This window comes from Pagrus major, chromosome 21, assembly GCF_040436345.1.
Source record: "Pagrus major chromosome 21, Pma_NU_1.0".
Lineage (NCBI taxonomy): Eukaryota > Metazoa > Chordata > Actinopteri > Spariformes > Sparidae > Pagrus > Pagrus major.
Window position 1 is genome coordinate 10,493,047 of NC_133235.1, and position 21,006 is coordinate 10,514,052.

A 21,006-nucleotide genomic window follows, 5' to 3' on the forward strand; every position below is an offset into this window, starting at 1 on the left:
TGAATGGCCAGTAAACGCGCCCACTGCTTCTGAGTATTGATCGCTCGCTCTGATCAGTTAGTGCCCACACTGGTGCCGCGGTGCTTCGAGGAAAGGACAATCATGTGCTGAGGTCCGTGCGTCATCGGGACCCCGGCGGTGGTGGTGGTGGTGGTGGTGTTGGCGGTGGTGCGTACTGCTCCTCCATCGTGCCTCAGACCGGATGAGGGGGTCAGCAAGTGCACACACCGATCACCGATCAGCGCGCTAATTGAATCCACCTACCAGACCGGAGCGCCTCAACCCGGATGACCTCCGGAGTGACGCGTCTCTCCGGTGAGAGTGCACCAGCGGAGGGAGCAGCGCCGGAGGAGATGCGCATATCTGCAGGTAGCCTCCTCTAGCGCTGTCGTAAAAACGAGAGAGCGGAGCGAGTGAGCGATCATTAGAGCGATGCCAGGGGTAACCAAGTACAATTTAGTAGATGACGCGCACGATCTGAGGATCCCCATGCACAACGACGAGGTGTTCAAACATGGGGTCTGCTTCGAGGCAAAGGTAAGGAGCCTCCGCAACAGATACTTTCTGGGTAGGGCAGGAATAATTTGAGGCTTGAAGAGCAGCGGGACATTATGTGTCAGTCACTGAAATGCCACTGTCTGTTACCACAACCACTCCATGTACCCATCCTCATGTGATGCGGATAGTTTTCGTAATACTTTACTTTGCGTGACTTTGAAATCTTTTGTGATTTAACCTTGCACGGAGAAGAAGTGTTGCTTTAACTGATAACTTGATGAATGCTGACATCATTTATTTTCCGTTATATAAGGTTTCTTGATAAATCTGTGATAAGTGCAGAGCGATCCTGTGACAGTTTTTACATTTTTTGTCTTTGCCATCTGGCTGCCAGCAAAATCAGAGTAACGGGAGACTGCAGGCTGCGATTATTTTCATCCTTGATGCCTCTGCCTGAACATTTGTTTGGTATCTAAAACATTAGATAACTGTAAAAAAAAAAAAAATCAATCAATAAATAAATGCCCATCACAATTTATGTGTTTTCTGATCAACTGTCCCAAGATATTTAATTCACTGTTGTGAAAGACAATAAACGGCATCAAATTATCAAATGTTTGAAGCAAGAAGCATCAAATATTTGCTATTTTTGACAGAAAATAGACTAAATCAATTAATCCAGGCAGATATTTCCGTGGATAAAGATGTTAAAATTACAGTGGAAATCAGAGGAATTCACCACCTCAAACTGCCAATCATTAAAGAAGCACTATGTAGTTTTGGATAAGAAATTCAAACTCAGAATTTTAATATACAATACTAATGAGGTAATAATACAAACTCGGAAATGTACATTTTTCCATTACTGAATAAACAAGCTGTTCTCAGAGGACAATAAGGTCCCAGAACTCTGTTTGAAGCTAGAAAGGTGGCAGGGTCCGCCACATATAAACAAAGTAAAACAGTATGAAACTGTGTTGTCCTTTAAGGTCAGTTTATTTATTCCGTTTATATTCTGAAAACAAATTGAGTTTGTTAATTTAGTTTGTTTAGGCCTTAATAAAATCAGTCGATGAAGATCTTTCTCCTCTGATGAACCCAAAACCACACGGTGCACCTTTAAACCTTTCCTTTACATCCTGCAGTACATCGGCAGTTTGGAGGTGGGTCGCCCCGGCAGCCGAATGGAGATCGTCGCTGCAATGAGGAGAATCAGAGTAAGACACTTAAATATGTGACTTCCATGAGCCCACACCCAGACCACTGAACTTGACCCTTGTGGCCAAGCAGTCCAAACACATTAACATTGACCCAGCGACTGATGGTGGTGCCTGCACATTAATCCTCCCTCTCCTCTCCGGTGTTTTATGTCTCACCTTGTGCTCGCCGGATCCTTACCCCTCCTCGACATCCTCTTCATCACTAGTCTGCGTAAAACTACACACTCAGGCAGATTCAGTGGGCTGTCAGGAGGGGTTTAAATCACCGAGGGATTCGGGCCGGCAGATTTTATGGCTGAGGAGAGATACAACGTGCAGGTTTATATGTGATACCATTAGAAAAAACCAACAAGCTCCACAACCTTCCACTCCAGACCAGACGAGGCGACTGAAAACACTGTGATGCCCTGTCGTTACACATCACTGCAGTGTGCCAGAGAGGCACAGGGAGGAGAGGATTTAGCTGCTTGTCAGCTGTTAGATCTAATCTAACAACCAAGTTATTGTGTCACTCGGAGGTCAGACACATCCCCAGTGACACCCAGGAAAGGACTTAATCCTGATCCCTCGTGTGCAGTGTAGTGTAATGGTCATTTGATTGTGCTGGTAAAGATTTAGTGGGTCTCAATGATCCCTTTCATATTTCTACACTTTTTCTGACAATGCATTATTCAAGTGCTCGCCCTCAGGTTGAGAATGGAGATAATATGCCCACACAATGCACAATGTAATCCAGAGGCTGGTGAAAACCTGGCTGGCCAGGTCCTTTTGATTTATCCTCAAACAAACACATTTTAATTATATTCCTCCGTTGTGTGGCTCTTACCTAAAAGCAAAGTTTGCAAAAATGCTTTTTCTGCGCGGCTTCAAAGCAAAAGCAATAAAAGTGAAGGTGATGATAAAAATGCAGGAGGAGAAAGTGCATTAAGAGACGAAGCAGCATTTAAATAAAAATACAATAAACATGATGTTAAACGTGGGCGAGATTACGACTGATAGCATAAAAGCGTGTCTTTGTGCACAGCGATGAGGATTTTGTGCTTCTGGGGAGAGACTCGCTCTGAATATTCAGAAGCCGACTTGTCCTCCGAGCACTCAGAGTGGCTTAGAGATAAGACTGGAGGTGAGTTGACCCAACCTGTAGAGCTCTACCGGGGCTTGGGGCCGGCGTTAGTCGCAGGCTGATGTGCATGAAAATGAAGTGCCATGAACGCTTCCTGTGCTGCACTTCGTCGCTCTCTGACAGCAGCGTGTGTGGAGATGGATGGTCCTCTTGTCTCGGTTCACGTGGGGCTACATTAGGGGAGTTGTGTCCTTCACCTGAGCTTGTACTGCATGCGGAGGAGAACTCCCACACAACAGTAAGAGGGATGAAATAGATGAGAGCGTATGACAAGGAATGAGGGTCCAGTGAATCTTCCAGTGAGGCTTATAGATGAACTGCTGCAGATTCGTTAGGGCTCAAACCAGCAGAAATGACATGCTGGTAGCAATTATCCCATTTCCTCTTTCCAGTCAGATTTCTTTTGTTCAGAAAAGTCAATGTTAGATTGAGATGACAGCTTCAATTCTGCTGCAAATAAAAGACAGGGCAGGGTTGTTATTTTTGCACAAAGAAGAAAAGATGACAGAGAATATACAAGTCTGTCACCCAAAAAGCAAGCAACGCTTCGTTCGCTGAAGAAAACTGGCGATTTCACAGAACTTCATTTGATCAATTAATCATCTGATGTTAGACTGGGTGTTGTCAGAGCGAGGCCTGTTACTTCACATGAATCCTGGTTGTTCTTAGATGCCTGATATTTGGAGTGTGAGCCTGCAGTGGAAAGCAGAGGCTACAGGCTCCGGCATTAATCATGGAGAGGGATGAAAGTGTCCCACACATGTCTGCCTCCCTTTGGGAAGTCGGCCTTTGAAAGCTTAAACAGCTCCCAGGAACAGAAACTGACAGATTCCCAATGTTTACTCAACTATTTCCCCCAAGAAGGTAGTCAAAAATATCTCCCTGCGTGCATGATCCCTTCTCTCTTTTCCAATTTATCATTTATCCTGTGTAAAGAGCTGCAGCTCAGCGGGGCCGTGTGATTTTTAATGCGAGTCACACAGAGTAACATTATAATCTATTTGGTTTGGAATTAATTTTTCGTGCCAACCTTGAATGTTAACCTGACTATCACTTCTCACTCCTTCACAGTATGAATTCAAGCTGAAGAATATCAAGAAAAAGAAGGTCAACATCGTCGTGTCCACTGATTCCATCAAAGTGATTTTGCGCAAAAAGAGGAAGGTCAGTCCTGTAAAGTGTGACTTTATTTGAATAATTTCTCTCTTCAAGAACACCTTTGTCAAGGCCCACCCACGTGTTGTGTGTTCTTACAGAGAAAAGGGTGGTCATGGGATGAGAATACCATCTTGGTGACGCAGGATCCCATCTACAGGTAGGCCCTCTTGATGGTGTTAAATAAAAAGCCAAATAAATAGAGAGCTTGTAACCAACTCGACAACATTTCGTGTATTGTCTTCCTTTTAACAGGATCTTCTACGTCTCACATGACGCCCAAGACTTGAAGATCTTCAGTTACATAGCGCGAGATGGACAGAGCAACATTTTCCGCTGCAACGTGTTCAAGTCAAAGAGGAAAGTAGGTTCGATTCCTTAAAACTGAGAATGTTTAAAAGATAAGTCCAGCAATATTATGTCTGTTTTACTGATGAAAAATTCAATAACAAAGGCCAAAAACAACCTTGAATTGATGCTGTTAGCTTGAGAAGGTAATTAGGAAACCATTGAGTGCTGCAAGAATATTGTTTTTTTTAGGCTAACCCGGAGGTTAGCATCGCTCTAGTTCCCTCAACAAAAAGCTTATAAGATTTTTTAAATTTGATTCTGGATTAGTGAAGTAAATAAACTCTGTGGCAAAAAAAGCTTATGATACTTTCAGGTTTTGTTCAGCAAGACAGTAAGCAGGGGGAAACAGCTAGCCTGGCTGCGTCTGAAGGCAAAATCTGCCTCCCAGCAACCTTATGCCTCATTTCCACTGCACAAATCGGATTTTCATTGTCCAAAAACCTCTCAGGTTACACGTTTCTATGGATTACACAAGATAAAAAAAGGAAACAGTAATATGATGCATTAATTACTGAGCTTTTCATGTTCTCATTGGAGCGTTTTGGCACCTTTCGGACAGGCTGGCTGTTTTGCTCTGTTTCAATTCTTTGTGCTAAGGAAAGCTAACCATCTGCTGGAAGACACTTTTAATTTTGATATCAATTATCTCATCTAACACAGAAATCATGACAATGTTTCCCAAAATGTTGAACCATTCTTTCAAAAATGTATGAATGTGCTTGGGGTTGACAGCAGGACAGACGGGGGAAGAGTATTATGAGGCAAAGACATTGTTGGTTTTTGTATTATCTTGGATTTTGTTGACGTTAACAAAAGTTCTGAATATCGTTGGCTTTATCCTTTAAGTGGACTGCAAACAACACTGAAGCCAAGCAATTCTTCTTGTCCATGCTCTGTACGTATCTTCTATTGATGGTGTTTTGCCCACAGCCTCAGTGTTGCATCTTCCTGTTGGACCTCACACATGGCCAATTAAAGTGAGAGTCCGAGGCCTCATGTGTGCTGAGGCAAATTGCTTATGAAAATTAAAGGCATCTTCTTCTCCAATCGCCACATATCTGCATATCAAACAGAGACATTTCTTTTCCCTCCGTGACAAAGACGGAGCATCAGTGAGGTTGACTCCCATCCCTTCACCATGGATACCAGACAGACAGTGACTTAGTGAAGCTGAATACTAATCATCCTGGTGGGAAGAGAAAAGAAGAGGGGCTTTTTCACTCAGCACCTAAAGACATTTTAGCCACTGCTGAACGAACACCCACCACACTGTCAGGGACAGGGCCAGTGGTGCCTCGCTACCTCCCTGGGGCTGCCGAGCCTTATCGGAGCATTGCAGACCAAGCATGTGTGCTGAGTAGGAGGAGATGGACCAGCTGATTAGAGGAGATTTGATTTATTTTCATCATGGCATGTTGCGCCCCAGCAGAGCTTAGATGTCAGCACGGTACATCAGCAGAGCCTTTTGTGTTCGGCCTTGGGATGGCTGGTTTAATTTCTAAAACAAAATTACATTTTTTTGTTGATGGAGAAAAATAATCAATTCCATGACTTTATTCCTACATTATTTTCTTTTGCTATTTCACTTGATTGAACTGCTTTCAAGCTTAAGTTGCACCTTGACATATTGACTGAATGCCTTGAGGCAGGATGATCCTCCAGAGTCAGATGCTTCTGCCACAATTCAATATGGAGAACACAAAAACTCACCTTTAGTGAGATTTAGGAAGGACATGGTGGATAAAGTTTAATTCCAATGGATTTAAGATGCTGCCAAAGGACTGTGTATTAGGGCTTTATGAAGAAAAGAAGCCTTGAAATCGATCAGAGACGTGCTACTGTCTCAAAGGCCACACTGACTTTTCATGCTGGCCTGTTCAGCTTTAGAAATACTGACACCACATTTGAGCCAGAACAGAGAGTTGTATTTAACCTGTGCAACAGTGAAGCTGATGCACACTGAGAAGTGTCTTGACAATTGAACTGTTAAAACACATTAGCCCTGCTCCAATTACTTTTATTACTGATTAATCTGCTGCAAATACTCATAATTGGGAATAATTAGTTGATTTTTGATATTTAAGCTTTAGGTTTTTCCTTTTTTTTGCTGTTATGTAATTTAAAGGAACACTTTGACGTATACAAATGTTCCCATTTCTTGTGGAGAGGTAGAGGAGAAAATCAATACCACTCTCATATCTTGGCATTCGATCTGAAGCTACAGCAAGGAGACGCTCAGCTTAGCATAAACTTGGCTTAAAGATTGGGTGCAGAACAGATCGAAGTTTGAAAAAAAAAAAACACGTCTTACCCACATAAAATCACAACTTGGAAAAAAGTTACTTGGTCTCAATCTTTAATGAAGAAAAGAATAAACATCAAACCATTCTTTTGATATCACTAAAGTTTTTGTTTTGCTCGGAAAAAAAGTTCAACATCAGGTAAACAGTGTCCATCAACTCTCACTGTGTTTGAGCACCAAGCATCAATTATGTAAACACAGAGTCCACCTCTCTTCTTTCCGCTGTAGTCGTGACTCAGAACACGGTCCACCCGTCGAGTGCAACAGCTTGTTTTGGGATGCTTTTGTGGGGACAGGTCCCTGTAAAGATTTGGGCACAACAGTGTCTAATTTTCCAGTCCAACTTGTCCATTTCATTTTCCTTCAACCACACATTAGCCAGGAGCAGTCTTAAATCCAAGCTGGATAAGCATTGCTCCTTTTCGCCGACTCTTCCTCTCTTGGCAGTCTGGCTGGCCATGTTGGATGGTTGAAAGATGCTGTGGGCAGTGATCGCCGCAAAGTCGATGAAGCAATAAAGCCGGAAAAAAATAACAGTTAAGCATCATTGATGTAAACATGGAGTCCACCTCTCCTAGCTCCGCTGTAGTCGGCACTCTGTTGACTCGGAACACAGTCCATTGCATCGTCAATTGCAACATCTTGGTCTGGGATGTTGTGGTGGAGACAGGTCTCTTGAAAGGTGTGGCTCTTTTCCTGACTCTTCCTCTCAGGGCGGTCTGGCTGGTCACGTTGGATGGTGATTGCCTCAAAGTCCACTGCTTTTAATCCAAAACCTGCGCTTTATGTGTTTCACGTAATAAAATAACAGTTAAAAAGCTAAATTTGAAGGAGCTACAGGCTGCTGCATCTGCATGTTGTCATAGTAGATGTTGTATCTTAAATCGTTGTGTTCAAAGAAGATGAAATTAAATCTTTGCAGAAAAACACATGAGATATCCTGAAAGAACATCCTGAATTTACAAATTTTTTAGTTATTGCATATTAAACTGCCCCTGATTGATGACCTGATGGGGCTGACACACCTACTGGGCCTCCTGCAATAACAACAACCTTTATCTCCACTCCCTCGGCCATCAGAGTTACTTGCCTCTGAAATAGAGCCATCCATCACTATGACAGCAGTATGTATGCAAAGCAGACAGACAAGGACGAGCAGCTGGAGCTCTACGCTCGTGATATCTTCTGACTTTAATTTGCTCCCCTCCTGTCTCCCCTCTGTCTTCATTTCTCACCTCCCATTTTGCCCCAACATTCACCATTTTCTTCCCGCAACTATTGTGTCTATTTTTCATCTTCTTCTTCTTTACCTGTGCACACACTCATTTATCTATCCACTTTTCTTCCTCTGCAACTCCTTCGCCACCTCATTTTCTCCCCTGCTGTTGTCTGTTCATTTTTGCATCCTCCCTTACTGTGCTCCTGCTGCTGCCTCCCACCGCCCCTGCTCTCACAACCCTGACATACGCACACACACACACACACACACACACACACACATACACACACACACACACACTTTCCCTCTGTGTCCTCCGTCACAGTCTCAGGCCATGAGGATCGTGCGGACGGTGGGTCAGGCGTTCGATGTGTGTCACCAGCTGAACCTGCAGCAGAAAAGCGACGACCAGGAGGATGAGGAGGGGAAGGCGGAGGAATCGGAGACAGTGCCAGGTGACCCACAACTACACACACACACACACACACACATACACACACACACACACACAAAATTACATCCACAAATCTAGTCCTCTCTCTCTCTCTCCCCGTCTGTCTCTCTCCTTCCCGTTCTCCTTCTGCCACACACACACAACTCATACTCCTTTCTTCTCCTCACACACACACACACACACACACACACACACACCCTAAGCCTTCTCTTCCTCTCTTCCTCTTGCGTTCTCTATCACACAAACAAAAATTCTGAGCGCCTGCAGAAACAAACAGTGGCAACTGAGCACACCTCTGTGAGAAAAGATGTTATTATCCACCGCTGATGGTTTTTCAGCAGCTTCCCATGCCGCAGCTGCAGATATGTTTTGGTGAGTCGTGCGAGCCATTGATCAAAAGACCTTGTGAGGGCTTCTGCCAGCTCTTTGCCGGCTACTGCTGCTGCTGCTGTCGCTGTCACTGCCTCTGTATACTGTACGTTGCATACTCTAAAGTTAAAAGTAAAAATGCTCTGAAAATTCCCTCTTATATTTTCTTGGTCTTTCTGCAGCAAAGAAGAGGTTTGCATTGTCAGAGGAGACCGACCTTGAAGCCACAACAGAGGAGAGCATTGAGTGTGTCTCTTCATCAGACCTGGAGAAGAGCAAAAAGGAAGAGGCTCAGGATAACAATGGAAAGGTAGAGTATAGAAGTCATCCATGGACATATTACTGCGGCTCATACACAGCCAAACTCCATTAGAAACACAGGAGGTTTTGTAAACGCTGCAGGGATGAAGCCAAGTCTATAAAGAGTCATTTATGGAAGCGTATGACACTGCTCTTTATGACAAAGCAACTAAAATATGGGCCTGCAACACATTTTCATTATGAATTCTCATCATTCAATCCGCCATTTATTTTCTCAATTAATCAATGAGTTGATTGGTCCAGATAGAGTCGCTATTCAATTTCCCAACACTCAAAACAAGTGACCAAAAAGCCAAAAACTTTAGATTTACTTTCATAGCAACCCAATCACTAGAACAAGTGTTGGCAATGTACGTTTCTGCAAACCAAGATATGTTGAGACTTTTTATTTCTTTATGTTGCAACTTTAGGTTTCTGTAGGTTTTATTTTCCTATGGTCTGGTTCGGCGTCAGGAAAAGGTCATGTTTTGGCCTACAATACAATTGTTTTTGCTACAAACACAGCTGGACATGTCCCGGGGTCCAAAATATTCAGTGAGTCTGCGGTCATTGGCTTGGTAGCCTCTGGCCTCTACAGTCCAATACCATTTCCTCTGCCTCCCGATGTGACAGTCAGGTCATAAACATTAAGCACGATTGTCCCTCCTCCCCAGTCCTCCCCTGGCCTGCACTCACATTGCTCCAGCCCCAACCAGGCCTGAGCATGGTTACCTCTTGCACATACGCCATCATGTCGTAGCGCAGTTGTGGCACAATGGAGAACAACACAGACAACATAACTAACTTTACTAACCTTTTTGTGGCTTATTTTGTGTCGTTTTGGTCATAAGCGGCCCTCTCACATTCCTGGATTTCTTGATTATGCAAGGCGGCTTAAAACTCACGATTATACTTCATGTCCACGTTGCTCACCCGTGCTTGTGCTCGTGCATGAGCAACCATATTGTGCTGAAGCACACCTCTACCAACTGTGCCAGGGCAAAGAAAGTGTACAGTGCTTGAGCACGGTACGGAGCGCTCACACTAGTCAAACAAAATGGACTTTTGGGGGTCAAACGTTCGTGGGCACGGTACGGATTACCTAGTGTGACTCTCCCTTAGAAGACTAAAAAACAGGGAAATATTCACATTTAAGCAGGAACAAGCTTTTGCCTTAAAAATGAGTTAAAGAGACACTACACCTATTTTACATATCAGGTTCAGTTTACCTATCATCAGAGTGTGGATATTGAAAGTGCAGTAATATAACACCGGAGTCGCCCTTTAAACAATCACTCAATCAAATTTCTGTCTATTGACTAATTGATTAATCACCTAAATAGTTCAGCTCTACTAAATTCAGCACCGTAAAAAAACTTTTAATACCCACGAGTCCTGCTACTGAACTGCCTGATTTAAGTTCACTCTTCCACTCACAAACCTAGTAGTTACTAGATTAATGAATAAACAAGAAAAAACATGATGATGTATTTTGGTAGCGCATGTTTATTTTCCAATATGTTAGAGAAAACTGATCTAAGAAGTCATGAATCTCCTCTTGATAAATAATTCTGAGAGGCTCATAGAGTCATGATGAAAGTTTTGCCTCATGTGAGGCCGCATGAAAATCAGAAAATGCCACTGAGGGTTGTATGGCGAGCGGGCACATCTTCAAGGCTTGTTTGTGAAGACATGCTCCATGAAGCTATTCAATATTGATGTGATGATATGGTTTATTAATGAAAACATAGCGAGGATTTCTAGCGCTGCTCTGTTTATCTAGAGATGTCGAAGGAGCTGCTATTTGCTCTCTGATATTTGTCATCTTCTCTGTAGAGATGTCGGCTGGAGGACCCAAGAGGGAAAACTTGTGTTGTACTAGTGAGCAGTTAATTGATTTAAATAGAATGTGTATTACACTGATGATACGGTTACCTGAAAACAAGAAAAATCTGCATTATTATGTCAATATTTAAAGGTGCACTATGTAGTTCTGGGGAAGAAATTTTAATCAGAGGAGAAAGATCTTCATTGATTGATTTTTGTATGCCTAAACAAACAAACTCTTCATCTTCATGACTGAATAAACTGAATAAACAAACTGACCTTAAAGGACAACATAGTTTCATTTCATATGTGGCAGACCCTGCCACCTTTCTAGCATCAAACAGTGTTGTGGGGAACTTATTGCCCACTGAGACCAGCTTGTTTGTTCAGTTATAGAAAAAATAAATAGAGTTTGTGTTATTAGCTCATTAATATTGTAAATTCTGAGTTTGAATTTCTACTACAAAACTACATTTAATGTAATTCTGCCACAATGAAACAGCTGCATTCCACATGTCCAGAACACACCTGCAGCTCCTCCCTCCCCTGTGTGTGATTTGAAGGTCAACTGTCCTTCACAGTCCAGTATTAATGTTGAGAGAGTCCACCATATTGATCTGCCATCTCAGATATGACAGATAAGTCGTGTCCTTCATGGCTGCTCGTCCCTCAGCAGCACTCTAACATAATTGTGTGAGTCATAATTCCTGTATGGTCGAACCATCTAGCAGCAGCCCGACCAGTCAATCTGTAGATCTCGTTACAGATTCCACTGACTGAGTCCCCATTAAAACACCATCTACAGAATTAGATTAAATGTAAATTGTATTAGCCAGATTTACTTATCATGCTTGTACAGTGGATCCTGATTACAAGTGTCCACCTTTTAAGATAACAAAATTTAAGCTTAATATTCAAAAATTCTATTTAATTAATGAATGAATTAGTTAATCTATTTAATGCCATGTTGCACCATCATGTTTCTACAGTTACCCAGAACTGACAAAACAAACACTAGAAGGACTTTAGCTGTTGTTGCAACCATCGGAAAGGGTGAGACGAGGTGTGTTCAGTTGGTTAATCTGCAACCTCACCGCCAAATGCCGCTAAATCCAACGCATTCGACCTTTAAACCTGCTATAAACAATAACTTCAATTAAAAGTGAACCAAATGACTACATGTATGGCAAAGTCACTCATAATGACAGATCCTTTGCCGTTCCTGTTAGCATTTTAGCATCGTTTAGCTCATTATTTTGTTTTTACAGTCCACGGTTTTACTTCTTTGGTCTACTCTCACCGTTGCTATAGCATAGGTTTTGGCAGACAGCTGTTGCAGGATCCAGTATTTTTTAGATTTTGGACCATACCAGGGACTGAAAGTCTTTACCCTTTCTATTAGCGTGTTAGCGTCTTTTAGCTGATGTTTTGGTTTTACGGACCAAAGTTTTACTGTTTTGGTTTACTCTTACGGCAGGCAGCTGTTTTTAGCACAACAAAATTTTAATTGCACTACCTGCCTAGCACCAAACATCAGATTTTATCAGGACCAGACAGAGACAAACACAAGCTCAAACAGAAAGTGAATATTGGTCTTACAAGTACCAGACCATCTGAAACATGCCTCTAAATAAACGCTAATGTTGCTAAATAAGGCAATGGTTTGCAAACACTTTAGCCATATCAACTTAAAATGTGCCACTGCCCATGAAGCCGTGTTGTGAGTGTACAGTTCTCGTCTCACAGCGGCAGCATGTAAATGATTTAAAGGTCTACGACAGTAAATGTCATGCTTTGGTGTCAGCAACTTAAAATCAAACACCACGCTCTTCTTTCTACACTCATCTCACCGCTCACCTGTAATTCAAGTAGAAATCTATCACAGAGGCAGGAAGCAACACGTCAACCTCAGCCTCAATAGATCACCCACAGCTTCTTTATTGATCTTCCTTTGGTGTGAAATACAACTCACTCTTTCTTTTTTGTCATTTACACAGCTTGACATGGTAGATGTAGCCTTGATCTTTCTTCCTCTCTCTACCTTACGCTTACTACAGCTCACCTGCACTACATACAACTCAAAGAAACCCAGTTTTTGTGAGGTTGAAAGTTATTTATGGAGAATGTAAGGAATCAAACTAAAGTAGCATTATAGCTCAGTACTGGTACTGGAGATCTGTGATATCTTAGAATTGTTTGTTATCCTACCCTTGCTTTAAATCTAGTACTGTCCATCCACAAACATATCTTTGCTGCAAAGGTGCTCTTCCAATGCACCTTTCACATAGAAATCGAGTTCTGTGCGTTCATGGTGACTACGATCAATAACTATTCCAAACAAAGTGGAGCCCAGTTTACTGTCATCTCTGCTGTAGGTGTCCGATGACCCGTCTCTCCTGCTGAGCTCCCCAATCCTTGGAGCTTCGGTGTTAGGTGGGTCAGCAGCAGAGGCTCTCTGCTCTGAGGAGCACCAGGTCCAGCTCCTCCAGAAACAACTGCAGCAGCAGGAACAACAGGCCCTCGCAGCTTCAGCACAGGTACTGATGGCAACTGCTTTTTGGAACCACTTCTATGACTTCTTTCTTTCTTTCTTTCTTTCTTTCTTTCTTTCTTTCTTTCTTTCTTTCTTTCTTTCTTCCTTCCTTCCTTCCTTCCGTCCTTCCTTCCTTCCTTGTTGGTGTAAGATCTAATGGCAGCATTGGTCTACTCAGTCTGCTGAATTCAAGTGTGAAGCCTTTTATGAAAGACTACAACACAAAAAACACATCCGAAATAGACCACAAATAAAGAACATATATACCAACATTACTAAAGGTGCTACCAGTCTGCATGTCACAGGCTGCTGCTGTCCACCTAGTACAATCTCATCACAGCTTAAAATAGACAAAATGCTCCCAGACCAGATAATCCGACTTTGAAGCTGATGTTGCTCGCGGACTGTTTCTCTTTATTGATCCATCCGTTCTCTGCTGATGAAGAGAAGAAGTACTCAGATTCCAGTAAAATCAGCTCCTATTGTTTCCCTCGCTCTAGTTTTTGTGGTTGCCATGGTCACACAGCGAGCCGCCGTGGCAAGTTGAAAAAGTTTAACCATCATAAACTCTGACAGCAGCAGCACATTCACGAGAGCTGTCACTTTATTTACCTTAAAGACAATGGAGGCTGTCTGAAAGCACCTTAAGGCTTGTTGCTGGCTCTGTGCAGCTGTGTTTAAGACACCCACAGTATTTAGACAGTGGTGGTTTGATCTAAATGCCAACTTCAGCATGCCAAAAAGCACACAATGACAATGTGAACAAGCGTATGTAAAGCAGGTATAATGCTTAACCATCTTAAATGAAAGAGTTCTAATGAAAAACATAAAAAATGAACTAAAATGATCAACAGAATGTGAAGAAATGACAAATGTTGACATTATGATGCCTGTGTTTTGTGTAGCAGCGATATCTATTGTTAGTATGCTAACCAGCTAGCAACAGTCCACACCGGTCAAAACATCTGTGCTAGCAGTGAAAACACCAACACACCCCCTTGTAATCCAACCTCCCAGTCTGGACTGCTAGATGCACTGCTAACCAAGCTAACTAGCTAATGGTAGCTACAGTTAGTGGTTATTCTGGTTGTATGCTGCCCACAGTTTGTTTTGAGTATGAATTCAGGACAGGATGCCTGTTCTTATATATTGCATCTTTAATTGAGCATGTAAGTGTGCTAATATTTGCTTATTAGCAAAGACGAGCTGAGGCCCGACAGGATCGTCTTTAGTTCTGACATGATTTTGTACCAAATTTAATGGCAGTCCATCTAATAATGTAGTTGTTGACACACTAAATACCACAAATGTTATCCTGCTGGTGGAACAAGAGAAACAGTCAGGTAATCACCATAGTAATGAAATTTATCCACTAGAAACAATGAATCTCTGTACAAAATCACATTGTAATCCATCCTTTAGTCGCTGAGGTATTTCAATCTGGACCTAAGAGGTGCAACAACAAACGACCAACCATCCGACATTGTCATGAAAACATAATACTCCTAAACAAGATTAAATAAAAAGTTATCATGTTTGTTTGACAGCCAAAGGAAATGCACAATAAATGATGGAAAAGTTAATGTTGTTTGGCACAAAACTTTATGAACACCATGTAACAAAAATCCGGCAAATGAGTCGAAGCTCCATGAATCACAGTTTGGTTTCTCCTGGAGAACGATGATTAGAATGATGCGCTGTTTCCATTTTCAGTCAGTGGTGTATAAAATAGGATGTGGTGAGATATTTGAGGTTATTAAATTTCCACCTCTTTCATTCCTCTCAACTTCTACACGAAGTTTAGAAAAGTTTCACATTAAATTAAATATGCCTGGGCCGTGGTTTCAAGGCCTTTGAAGATCTGAAGCGAACCCTCTTTGAGTTTTAGAGCTTCTAGTTTATTTTGGCCACTCTCATTGACAGACGTTGATTCGTAATGATGTGTCATTACTGGCTAAAGACTGACAATTTGGACTTAGAACCAACTCCAACCCTAAGAGTCATGATGAATTTAATTAACAGATTTCCTCTTAATGGCAGAGTGGGTTTTAATAAATGACTGTCTAATGAGAATGAATAAAGCAGCATTTTAAAAAGGATTCCCACCCAAGGGAAGCTTTTTTTTTTCTTTCTTTTTTTTTCATCTCATGTATGCGACTGGTCTGTGTGTTCTTCATGAAGTACGTGTGTTGGTGTATTCAGGTCCATGTGCTCCAGGAGCAGCTGTCGGTGGAGGTGTGTGCGCGGGCCGACGCTCAGGCCCGAGTGCAGAGGCTGCTGCAGCAGAACACCGACCTGCTGCAACACATTTCTCTGCTGGTCAAACAGATCCAGGAGCTTGAGCTCAAAGCTGCTGGCCAGTTAACATCTAGTGAGTAATTATCTTTCTTTCTTTATAATTTACAGTATGTGTTTAATTTGGTTTGGCTGCCTCGGATCTTCCTCTGTTTCCGTGTTTTCTCCTCATCTAATTTCTGTCATAAGACCCTTTTCTCTCTCATCTCGTTCCCTTTCATCTCTTTCTTTCCATGCCTCCTTCCTGTCGTAATGCCTTCTTTTCTCATCCAATTCTGGCACGCAATTAATTATCCCGTGGCAGCCCTCTCAGAGGATTCAGCTCTGCTCTCTGCTCTCCCCTCCCTGCTTTTAGCCAGTGGCATTATGCTGCCGTATAGTCATGAATTATCAAATCCTGTCAGCGCAGACATCACCCAACTCCATATAATCTCATCTGTTCTGCTCAAACCTCTCTTCTCATGTCTTATATCTCTGTTTACATGTGATAGCTACAAATTTGTTTTATGTCACACCGACTTTTGATATTCTGTGTCCGTCTTCAGTGGGCTCCCAGGACAGTCTTCTAGAGATCACTTTCCGAGCCAAGCCCCCCAGCACGCCCGGTGACACCCTCACCTCCTCCTCATCTACGGGCGCATTAGCATCTCAGTCCCTGCAGCAGATCAGTGATGGCGCCTGGGTCTCCACCCTCCCCGGACCCTGCTCTCCAGGCACCATGGGCACCGACGGCGGCACTCTGGGGCTCGGCGGCAGTGGAGTTCGTCTCGAGTGCTTCCGCTTCTCCCGGGGGCCAGACAGCCAGGACACAGGGGAGACTCCCAGCGAAGGAGCCCCAGATGAAAGCTCGGTCCTGGGAGCCCTGGAGCTGCTCCGGTTTAGGGAGTCGGGGATCGGATCGGAGTACGAATCAAACACAGATGAGAGCGATGACCGGGACAGCTGGGGTCAGGGGGAGGGAGCGGGGGCCGACAGCGCCGCTCGGCTCTTCAACGTGCTGAATGCTGAGAATCTGCCGGACTGCTTAGGGGACGAGATGGCTGTGTAGTGGGGCTCTTAAAGCTGTACAAGGCAACATTGCACTTATGAATAAAGTTTAGAATCTGAAGGACTTTATTAAACAGAAATCATGTATTGTGGTATCAGTAAACTGCAATTTTATGTGTCTGGTACTGGACAGAGCGCTCATTCACCACGGTTCTGAGTAAAGTTTTAAATGTTCTCTTCAAGTTTTGATTTGCTACTTTCTGTGCACTAAAGTCTTTATAGTTAAAGGTGCGATATGTAAGAATTGTCCACCTCCAGCTACAGTTGGCAGCAGAAATTAAACTGACACTTAAACAATAAAAACTGAAACAAACAAACCCACGCTGGAAACTAACGGAAACTAAACAAAATTGAAAAACGAAATAAAAATTAAAACTCATGAGAAATTCCGAACTATAATAACTCTGCTGTGCACTGAAATAATGTCCCACTTGTATGCATATGTCACAGCCATGCAGAAGGTATCACTGAATTAATAAGTTTGATCCTGATGTTTAGGTTAACTGTCGTATGACATTAATCATTTCACAGTCTCGGAACCTTTTAGCTACCAGCTGAGATGATTTAGCTTCTGTAGGCAACAGCCAAAGTTTGGCTGGCTACCATGCAGCCGAATGCCAGGACTTCCTCTGCCGTGCGCCTGTCATTGCTTACGGTCCAACCAGCAGCTTTAAACGCAAGAATGGACGCCAGACATTATTTTGCATAATCGCTTTAAACAGATATCTGAAAGATATCATAAACAAACGATAGCCTGTGGGTTCCGAGTTAGCATTTTGGCCGCCTGTTTTGCTCATCACACGGACTGTTTACCTGCATGTAGCCAAAGCTTGCTCAGACATGATTGATCCATACTACTCGGACTACAAATGGACTACAAACAGAAACCAGAACACTCACGATACCAAAATCTCGTCCCTTGCATACAGTTTTTGCAGAGACAGAGACTGATACAGAGACTGATTTCATTGAAACAAACTTGATTGGATGAAAATTCAATCAGTCAGTATCATTTATCACATATCTACTATTGTATGAATGTTCAATGATAAATACTCACCAAATAATACAATATTATTAACTTATGTGTTATTATTAAATCAGTCATGCCAGCGGCTCTGTGAGACTGCGCTCAGTGCTAACGTCAGCATGCTAACATGAATATGATGTTTACCATGAGCACCATGTTATAGTAGTGTAGTGTGTTAACATGCTAATATCTGCTAATTAGCACTAAACACGTGCAGTTCTACGGAGGCTGAGGCGAATGTTGTCAGTTTTGCAGGTTGTTGGTCGTAAAAAATAAAACATCAGACAAAATTAACATAATCATCATTAACACATCAAGGCAAGGACACCTTGATAGACATACACTTGATATTATTTACTGCCGTTCAGAAAACTAAAGTATATCTTTGGTATTTCTTCGTTTCTCAGCTCCAAAGCCAAAAAAAACTCTTTCAATAACTTCTTCTAAATCTGAAGTGGTGACAGGGCAGCTCTATTCAAACATTGGACTGTCAGATAGTATCAACACTGTGGTGTTTCAGGCTCTGTCTGTGTGTTACATACTGTGTGCGTGTCACTTTGATGATTGTTATACCTTACACATGTTTGGTTCCCTGACTTTGGTGCCGTCGTCACTCGCTGGGCTTGTTACACTGTGGCTGTGTCTGTGTTTATGGATTTGTGACACATCTGGCATGGTCATGGTCATTCTTTGCTTTTTTCTAATGAAGATCTGTGAACAAAGGAAACCCCTTTACAAGTCTGTCTGGATATGCTAACACATTTTTTGGGAGTGTGAAAATTGAACCCTTACTGTGCTTGTTATGACACTTCATCTGTAATTACACATGGGTTTGAAAATGAGCATGTGTCTCTCATAGTGATTTTCTCTTTCCAATACATTGTATATAGTTTAATTCACTTATATGCACTGCATAAAATACACAGCATGGTCAGCACTTTTCTTATAAGGTGGTGGATGCTGTGGAAACATCTCACTGTGTGCAGGTGCTGCTACAATCTCGTCTGTTTAAAAATGTGGCCACCACCTTGTCCTCCAAGTATTATTTGTTCGTGCCGTACTGCGGCAGCCATAAACTGCTGCGTCACTGTTGCTCCAACCTTCAGATGAATTGTTTGGAAGGTCCTGAAGTACCAATTCAGAGAAAGATGGAGGAGACTTCTGGACTCACTTCATATTCTTGTGGCCAGCTGTCGCACCAGCTCCACCTCGTTGACTGTGAGCCAGCTCTTTGAATCACTGAATTGGGGGATGTGTCTTTGAGCTCTTTCCAAAATCAATGAATCTCGTCCTGGCTTTCCTCTCTCATCCTTCCTCTTCCTCACTCACCTTCCTCCACCTCTTTCCCAGTCTCTTGCACTCATAATCTGTCTGCTGTATGCATGTGGCCATATTTCTCTGTCGTTCTCTGCCATTTGTCTCCAAGGTAACATCTGTTCTCATGAAGTGTACTAAAAATTAAAGTGCACTTAAACCAGTTTTATTCCTTGTGGAATGACATACCCTTTCTCAAATGCCTTCTGACATCATGATATGTTCAGTGTGAGTTACTAATTGCCTCAATGAATCCATGGGTGATTTAAAACTGAATGTCTCTGACATAATGATAAGCAGCCCCAGTTCCCGGGCTGACCTTTTCAAAATGTTTTCCTCGTTAGTAATTATAATTGGATGAGAAAATGGGATGTGGGCATGCGGAAGGTCTTTTGTGAGGGTGATGGCTCTCTCTTATTGTCTGAGAGACACCAGCTGTGGTCATTAAACAGGGTCATCTTCCATTAAGCTGGCTCTGTGCACAGACAGCGGCAGCTTGATGTAACGCTGCATATAAGCTGGAGAATATAAAGAATATCAGCCATTACCCACCCACGTCCAGCCACGACACCCTGCAGCTCTGCTAGTGCAGCTGCTGCTGACACAGATAGTGGGTGGCCTCCAGGACGTGGCCTCTGCTTTTATTTGTTTTATTATAATGAAAGATGTGTCACACTGCTCACTCCCCCTTATATTCTGCAGGTAAAATGGTTTACCATATTGCGTATTCAGTGTAAAGTTTATTCCTTGGTTTGGTCTTTTTAGCCAGACTAGCACTGTGGCTCTGGGGATGGCAGTGTCAGTCGGACCACCTCTTCAGTCCCAACTGAAACATTTGAACAACTATTGGAATGAAGAATGAAATTTCATGGTGATAAATCCTAATGACTTTGGTAATCCCCTGGCTTGTCTCGTCGCTTCACCAGCTGGTCAATATTTTCACTTATTTAGTAAAATATCAAAAATTAAGGAATTAAGCGGTACAAGTTCTTGTGTAGTTATTCGCAGTTCCCAGACAAGACAGAATGAACACAAAAATGATCTCATGACACTTGGAGCAGGTCAGGTAGACCACACTCTTAGAATAATTTAGACCCAACGTTCCCCCATTAGCAAGCAATTGGCAACAGTTGCGATGAAAAACTGCATTTTAACAGGCATAAACCTCGGAGCAGACCCAGACTCAATGGTGGGTGACCATCTGATTGGACCAGTTGTGTTGAGAGTCCGTCTGAACCCTATGACTTTTCCTTACACTCCAGTATTCCTGTCCATGACCAAATACCTGCAAAAACAATGACACTTGCTAACACATATATCCACTTCCTGTCTTAAAGCATCATTATACTGTATGGTAGTCATCAAACTTAAGCTAACAGCCTGTCTGGATGGTATTCATGCTCTCCTACAGATGTGAGTAAGTCTGGAAACCACCAGTTTCTGTCTCTATGTGTCTTGTATGTCTGAGAACTTGAGGTCAACGGCAGTATTCATGTGAGCTCATGAATCTTTTAGTCACTCTCTCACTCATTTCCTGAAGAATAACTCTGCTACTCCATCATGGCCAACTTGAATAGTGACAGTTATATGTCATGATGGCAGAGAGTTAGATTAGAAGATCGATGCCACTCTTATTTTTGGGGTATAAACACAGTTTAGTTGTAGACAGCAATTACAGTAGTTAGCTTAGCTTGCTACCATTCATACACACCAAATATGAAGCTACGTCCAGCAGAAGGTTAGCTCAGCTTTGCACCGAGACTAAGTGAGTTAACAGTTTTTATGCTGCATGAAGCATAAAGACTACTGTAAGTAGCAGTCACAGAGGAAACAGCTTCCTGGCTGTTTCCAGTCTTTGTGCTACACTAAGCTAGCCGCTAACTGACTAACGCTAGCTCCATCTTTGCATACAGACAAGATATTGATGTTCTCGTCTAACTCTCTGCAAGAAACCAAATAAGCATATATC

At 42.6% G+C, this 21,006-nt stretch overlaps 1 protein-coding gene across 1 annotated transcript; it reads left to right on the forward strand.

Annotated features, from left to right (window-relative positions):
• Nucleotides 1-338: 338 nt before the first annotated feature.
• Nucleotides 339-16,694, forward strand: LOC141017310 (carboxyl-terminal PDZ ligand of neuronal nitric oxide synthase protein-like). Its single transcript, XM_073491978.1, has 10 exons — nucleotides 339-537; nucleotides 1,644-1,715; nucleotides 3,913-4,005; nucleotides 4,098-4,156; nucleotides 4,252-4,360; nucleotides 8,194-8,323; nucleotides 8,874-9,001; nucleotides 13,194-13,355; nucleotides 15,554-15,722; nucleotides 16,192-16,694. The coding sequence occupies exons 1-10, from the start codon at nucleotides 433-435 to the stop codon at nucleotides 16,692-16,694; spliced, it is 1,530 nt and encodes a 509-aa protein (XP_073348079.1). The 5' UTR covers nucleotides 339-432.
• The last annotated feature ends 4,312 nt before the right edge of the window (nucleotides 16,695-21,006 follow it).